General features: G+C 30.8%; 1 protein-coding gene across 2 annotated transcripts; it reads left to right on the top strand.

Annotated features, from left to right (window-relative positions):
* Positions 1-3,075: 3,075 nt before the first annotated feature.
* On the top strand, positions 3,076-6,114 carry LOC8262277 (F-box protein At5g46170). 2 transcript variants are annotated; one of them, XR_001535262.3, is made up of 3 exons: positions 3,076-4,716; positions 5,033-5,358; positions 5,606-6,114. XR_001535262.3 is itself a non-coding variant. In XM_002519600.4 (2 exons), exon 1 carries the CDS (start codon positions 3,456-3,458, stop codon positions 4,698-4,700), a length of 1,245 nt encoding a protein of 414 aa, XP_002519646.1. In that variant the 5' UTR covers positions 3,076-3,455; the 3' UTR covers positions 4,701-4,716; positions 5,033-5,437. The 2 variants fall into 2 exon arrangements, 1 of the variants encoding a protein (XP_002519646.1); XM_002519600.4 differs by lacking the exon at positions 5,606-6,114 and having other exon boundaries at positions 5,033-5,437.
* Positions 6,115-7,461: the final 1,347 nt, after the last annotated feature.

The following is a 7,461-nucleotide window of genomic DNA, read 5'->3' as shown; positions in this document are numbered from 1 at the left end:
AATATGAAATGATAATTAATTCATTTATTATTGATATTAATAATATTATTTCTTTATAAATAAAAAAACTCTCATTTCTCTAGATATTATAAAATTTATTACAGATTTTTCAATATAATGATAATATAGAAAAGAAAAAATTAAAGTTGCATTGGATATATAAAAATCATATATAATTGAAATTTTTAAAAAATTGAAAAAGAAAAATTAGTATGAAGGAGAGAGTATTTAATTTGTAATTATTATATAAAATAAATATATAAAAACAATGTTTATATGAATAGTACATTATTGTTTTATTTGTTTGACAATTTATATTTGATTAGACTTGATTCTCGTGAGAATGTACTTTTCATTCCTCAAGAAAAATTGGAGAAATAGGTTATTTTCATTGATAGAGTAATTTCATTCTTATATTGGAGTGATTTTAATGAACCGAATACCAATAATGAAAATCACTCACTCCACTCTCACTCTATTTTTCACAAATCAAACAATGCCTTAATATTATATCTATTCAAATATTAAGCTAGGTTGCATTTGCCTTGTGCTTGATAAAGTTTAAATTTTTAAGATGTGATTAGGTCTGAATACATTATTCAGTCTAACCTTTTTCTAAATAAAAAATGTGACTAAATTATACTTTAAAATATATTTTTTTGTCATATGCATATTTACACGTCTAAACATTATACATCTTGTCATTTTAATACTTTAACTTTTGATATAATCTAATAGATATATCAATTTATTATTTTATAATATTTAAACATTTTTTGACATATGACTTAATTTAATTTGTCCATGTATACTGCTCATACTTGTTTAAACATCATAGAAAAATAAAATTGAATTAAATTAAAAATTAAATTGTCAAAGTAACTAAATGATCAAAATTTAAATATTTAAATATATTTTCTTGTTCTGTTTACACTTGACTCATTGTTGGTTTGAGAAATAACATTCCTAAATCCATCTAATTTTCTTATAATCGAACTCGAAAAAAGTTAAAAGAGAAAATCTATTTTAAAGTTTAGTTTTCTTTTTCTTTTTTCCATTGAATGCAAGTACTTGACCATGTGATACATATATTTAAGATAAATTTGATGTTAGATTTAAATTATTAAATGACCTTTTTATAAGTTGCCGAATTGAGAGTTGAACTCAAGTACATCGATTATATGATTGAGCAAGCTCAAGCTCGAAAAATAAAACTTGATCAAATTTAAATCAAATTTAAAATTTAAAGGTTTTGAATTGAGTTTAATTTGAATTCAAATCTAAAAGTAATTCAACTCAATCGGGTCAATTTATACGCCTTAACATTAAAATTGAATTATTATTTCTTAAAAATGAATTATTGTTTCCTACTGTATATATAAAAGAAAAATTTGAATAATATACCTTATGATAATAATAGAATTTCTTCCTCGATTTAATATACTATATTTAATTTTTTTTAATGAATATCACAGTCGCATTAAAAATAAATAAATCAAAACATATATATAAAAATGCTAATAAAATATTTGTTATCAAAGATATAAGTCCATTCCTAATAAGCTCTTAGAGCATCCTCAACAATACTTCATATATATTTTTTTTATTAAATTGTAAATAATTAATTTTCTATTTTAATTTATCTTGAAATATGTGTATATTTTAATAATATTATCTATTTTACTCCATAATTAACTTTTTTATTAATAAAATATAAAAAAATTAGTAAGGAAAGAAATTGTGACTCTTAAGAAAAATAATAAAAAAGAGAAATAATATAATATACTTAAGAGTCATTTAAGAGTTACTTTCTTCCTTATTAAATTTAATGATAAAGAATATAGCTTTAAATAATTTTAAGAAAGAGAGATGAATTAGAAAGTCTATTAAAAGCTTAAGTTTTATACATACTCACTGTAATAAAAAAAGAGCATATGACTTAAGAGCTCGTTGGGAATGCTCTTAAGTCATGCTTCTTATCTATTATAGGGATTACATATAAAAATTAGGCTTTTAAGAAATTTTTTATTTTATTTTATTTTCTAAATAATTTAAGAGTAATATTCTCTCATTTTAAATTTAAAAAAAAAAGAGAAAAAATAACTCTCAAGTATATTATATTAACTTTTTTTACATTATCTCTCTTTATTTATTTTTCTTACTTTATTAATTAAAAGTCACTTAGAGAATAAAATAAAAAGTATAGTTAATGGACATAAAAAGAAATGTTGGAATGCTCTAAGTAAATTTTACGAGGCTAAAGCTTTCATTTTTAAGTTGTCATCATAAGAACAAAATTTACACCCCTTGAGTTAGTTTCGTTTTTCACGAAAAAAGGAAGAAGAAAGAGTCAGTTTGCCCCTTATCATAAAAGAATAAATAGCCTTATTTAACTATGACTATCTGTTCCTTGATAAGATTCACAATGGGTAGGATTTCATTTAACAAAAACCACATAAATTTAAATCTATTTAAAATATAATTATCTAAATTTACATAAAATTCATTTAAAAATATAATTTTAATATATTATAATATTTACTTCAAATTTAATTAGTGCTACTCACATATTATATAAAATATATAAATTTAATTATATTTTACATTCATCGTTATATTTATAAGTATGAGTCGAGCAATAGTTATATATAAGTACATTGGAATAATAAAATGAATTTTTATTTAATAAAATTATTTAATAATAAATATTAATAAAATTAAAAATAAAAATTAAATTGATAAAATAATATATTATAATAAAAAATATTAATTAAATAAAAAAATAATTTATAAAGTTTAAATCAATCAAATAAATATTTAAAATATAAGTAAAGTATTGATATTAAATAGTTATTTATTATCTGCGGATGTAAAATTTAAATTTGTCAAAAGAATTAAAAGTTAAATTTAAACTCGTTAAATTTAATTATATATATTTTTTCAAACCTATAGTAATAGGATAAGATAGAATGAGATGAAATATTTGGTCCGATGTCATCCTAGTCCTTATAAAAGTTCAAGGGTCAAGTTGATCTTTGTCTTAAAAATGAAAATTCTCTCTTTCTGTCTGCTCTCTCTCCCTCACAGCTCTCTCACACAACACACCACACACGCATCGTTTTGCCCTTTACGCGCACATAATATCCTCTCTTTCTTTCTCTCTCTCTCTCTCTCTCTCTCTCTCTTGCTTCGTTCGCTCGCTCTCTGATATATCAACATCGTCTCCCTCTTCTCTCATCTCTCTGTAAAAAAGACAAAGCCGTGGATCTATCTCCTCCCTCCATCCTCCTTTCCTTCTCTTCCTTACTCAAAAACAGCAAGAAGAACAATTCTATCATTCTCTCTTTGTACCTATTGCATCAATTTCTTTTCTCTTTATCTTTGAGATCTACCCTTTTCTTATTTTTCGTTGTTAAAGATAACCCAGATCTCAGTTTCTCTAATTTGTTTCAAAGATGACATCTTTCCGTTCAGATCCAGCCTCAAGAATCTACCCAGAACCTCAATCTCTCTCAGCGATCGACCATTTCGACCGTTTACCAGACTCTCTCCTCCTTCTCGTCTTTAACAAAATCGGAGATGTCAAAGCTCTCGGCCGCTGCTGTGTCGTTTCACGCCGCTTTCACTCTCTTGTTCCTCAAGTTGATAACGTCGTTGTTCGTGTCGACTGTGTAATTTCCGATGATGATACTTCCCCTTCTTCTTCGTCCGATAAATCTCGCTCTTCTGGCTCATCATCTTCTTCTTCGTCGTCTTCTGCTGGGTTTTCCTCTATTTTTCGTTTGGTTTTTGGTGGTATTGTTAAGCCTTTTCAAGCTCTCGGTCAGTTTCTTGGACCGACTAGAAGAGACATGTTAAATCCTTACCCTTCTTCAAGAAATGGCCTTTTATCTTCTTCAAGTTCTGCACTTTCTGTTGGGAACGAGGATGATGTTGGGGAATTGGATCAAGGTGGTGTTACCCATCACTCACCAACTCAGGTCTTGAAGAATTTTAATGAAATTCGTTTTTTACGAATTGAATTACCCAGTGGAGAATTAGGTATTGATGATGGTGTCCTTCTAAAATGGAGGGCTGATTTTGGATCTACTCTTGATAACTGTGTTATTCTTGGTGCCGCTTCTGTAATTAACAATGCACATAATTCCAAAAGTTCTCATCTTTTACAAGAAACTGTACCCGACTGCAACAATGGTAATAGTAGCAGTGGTGATGATAATGGGAGCATACCCGAGTCATTTTACACCAACGGAGGCTTGAAACTGAGAGTTGTGTGGACTATTAGCTCGTTGATTGCGGCTTCTGCTAGGCATTATTTGCTTCAACCGATTATTGCTGAGCACAAGACGCTTGATAGCTTGGTATTAACTGATGCTGATGGGCAAGGAGTGCTGTGTATGAATAGGGAACAGCTTGAGGAGTTAAGAGTGAAGCCATTGTCTGCTTCGTCTGCATCAAAGAGGACGCTTGTGCCTGCGTTGAACATGCGGCTGTGGTATGCGCCCCAATTAGAACTGCCTGATGGGATTGTGTTGAAAGGTGCAACTTTGGTTGCTATTAGACCTAGCGAGCAGTCTACTTCCAGGAAGGAGGTTTGTGATGCATCTTGGGTTTCTACTGCTTTTGAGGAGCCTTACGGTACTGCCGCTAAGATGCTGGTGAAGAGGAGGACTTACTGCTTGGAGATGAACTCATTTTGACGGAGCTGGAGCTAAGGTAAATTTGCTAATCTGTAATATTACTTTAGTGGTTAATGGTTTTAATACATCTGTCTGTAAGCACTGCTTTTTAAGAATCGGTTGGAGAATCTGTTTTCTTCAGAGACAATGTTATGAGCAAGTATTATTATTTTCGTAGTGTTTCAAGTGCAAGGTTCCGCTTAATAGGCGCTACATGCTTTAGCTGACTGCCCTTGCATAATAATACTTGGATTTCTACTTTGTAATTGATGTATGGCGTCTTTTTTGGATTTTTAATATTTTCTTTTCTATGCTCAGTAATTCAAATAAAACAATTGGTGATTGGTTTCCAGGGAAAGCACAAATGGTTTTGGGGAAGGTGAATGTGCAAGTTCTTTCAGAGTGAAGAATCAGAAACCAATTATGCTTTTTCCACTCGACCTGAAGTGGGCTCACATTACTGTGAAGCTGAATCCTCTGCGGGATTGCTGCCATGACACCCATCATCGGTCAACTATGCACTGTGATTGTTCAACTTTCGGGTGCTTAAAGTGATCATTAAAATGCATCTGCTGCTTGTTTTTATCGAGGCATATGCTCGTCAGGGTGCACACATTCAACTAGCTGAATGTTATAAAGAGCTTTGAGTTTGTAGTCATTTTCTTAAATCTAAAATCATGTATGTTCAAATTGTAGTTATGAATATCTTGTGCTTATATTACTTTTGAACTACATTGAACAATGTAGTTTTGAATTAACCCTAAGACTCTCTCTGTCTCTCAATCTCTCTTGACTAATTAATCGTGGTTGGCCTCTGTTTCTTTTGTTCATAGTACACTTGATTAATCAGTTGACATCTATCTAAATAGTATTATGTGGTTATTTGCATAATATCTTGGATAATGATTATGATGGATGCTTTGCAGGCATAAAGATGGATATGATGTGGAGTAGGATAAGATAATACACATTTTAGTCCCTGCAATAGAAGGGTTCATGTCAATGCAAAGGATCATGTTGCTTGGACATTATCTCTAGCCATAGCAATTAGTTTCTTGTCCGCGACCCCCGGCATTGTTATTCAGGTTTCTAAAGAGATACATCTTGAATGTGTATATCCTTAATCACCAGTTGCTTATGACATGCGAGTTTTTGAGATTTGGTTTCTGGGAAGGTTGTCTTAGAGGCCTCTCATGTTTATCAAAACACATGAAACTCCTTCTCAAGTTATGATGTTTTACAAGTTTAGGGACTGCGACTTGGATGCGTTTTGGAAAATGCTGTTGTGGTCGCAGCTTATTGGAGTATTACATGCCCTTTCAGAAACATTTGAAACCTCCATTTCTTAATTTGGAATTTGTTTTTCTTTATATATGTTATATGCAATGTATGTTCCCTTGAATTAGCTCAGCAGGAAACTATCATTGATTTTGAACTGGTCTCGGGTTATCATGGTGAAACTTGAAAGTGATTTTCTTCTTTTTATTCCCTCTTCCTTGGCAAGAGAAATAGGAGTTTTCTCAGCATAACAGCAAGGTATATGGGAGGATGCTTTTATACGAAGCTATATTGAACCAGAATTTACTTAAATGCTGGCATGATTAATTTTGCAGCAAATTGGCTGCACATTTTAATCAGCAGACTCCTACAAACAAGGCTTTTTTGTTTTCTTTTCTCTGTGTGTGTGTGTGTGTGTATAATTAGAATAAGAAAAAGAAAGGTACGGCATTCACACTTTACATAATTTGGTTACGCAACACAAGTTGCATTTTAATATGTGAAGTTGATTTTGCCATGAATAACGAACGAAAGGGCCAACATGAATCTTTGAGAACTTGCGCCACTAATGTCCTTTTGATTCGTAGGTTTCAGGGCCCCGCCCCGTCCTCCCCGCAGCACCGAAAAATGCATGATTTATGTGCTCTCAAGTTTCCATCAACAGTATGATGACTATTTGCCCCTTCTTTTCCCATTTATGAAATAATTGGGTCCTCTCTGCTTTTCTTAAATTTGTAAATCGACAATGGTGTAAAAGAAGGGGCAGTTCAGGCAGCTGCAAGATTTGGTTAGCCCATCACTTTGATCACCTCTAGAACCTCCTTATCCTCTTCTCCCAGCTAACAGTAATTTATGTGCATTTAACCTACCATCTGTATTTCATCAACTTGATTACTTCTAGAAGCAACTAGTAAGACAATTAGCACATCTGTTTTCTCTTCTTTCTTTTTCCTTTTTTGGTAAAATATGAAAAGAAAAGGAAAAGGAAAAGAAAGGATTTTTAAAGGGAAGAAAATAAAGATATTAAAGTTACAACATCTTTAATATACATTCGATAACTAAATTATTTGCTCAACAACCCATCTTTCGTTTTAAAAAAATTAATTTTAGTATTTATAAATTTTGTCATTAATTGAGTCGTTCCATAAATAAATAAGAGCGTAGTTGCAACAAATGATAGGGTTGGCTACTCAGGACCATTCTAAATTAATATTTTTTTCTTTCAGAAAACCATTAGTTTTAGTGTGTATTAATCTATTTGAAGATTAATTAGCTGGTTCTTCCTCTGCTTTATCTGTTGATCACATGATGGATCTTAGCTTAATACAATCCACGTGAAGGTACTGCCCAACGCTCACTTACACCCTCCCCCCTTTTTGACTTTGTGCTAATGATTTTCCCTTCTTCTTCTTCTTCTTCTGTTGTACATCATTTGATTCCTTTTTTTTCTTTTTAAAGTTGTCTTCATTCCAATTTATTTATTTATTTTCTTATAAAGAATCAA

The sequence above is a fragment of the Ricinus communis genome, chromosome 5 (genome assembly GCF_019578655.1).
Source record: "Ricinus communis isolate WT05 ecotype wild-type chromosome 5, ASM1957865v1, whole genome shotgun sequence".
NCBI lineage: Eukaryota > Viridiplantae > Streptophyta > Magnoliopsida > Malpighiales > Euphorbiaceae > Ricinus > Ricinus communis.
This window is presented reverse-complemented; position numbering and strand designations above follow the sequence as displayed.

What these genes read in the sequence shown, in the direction of transcription:
- LOC8262277 (XM_002519600.4), top strand. Translation starts at nt 3,456, where the DNA reads ATGACATCTTTCCGTTCAGATCCAGCCTCAAGAATCTACCCAGAACCT.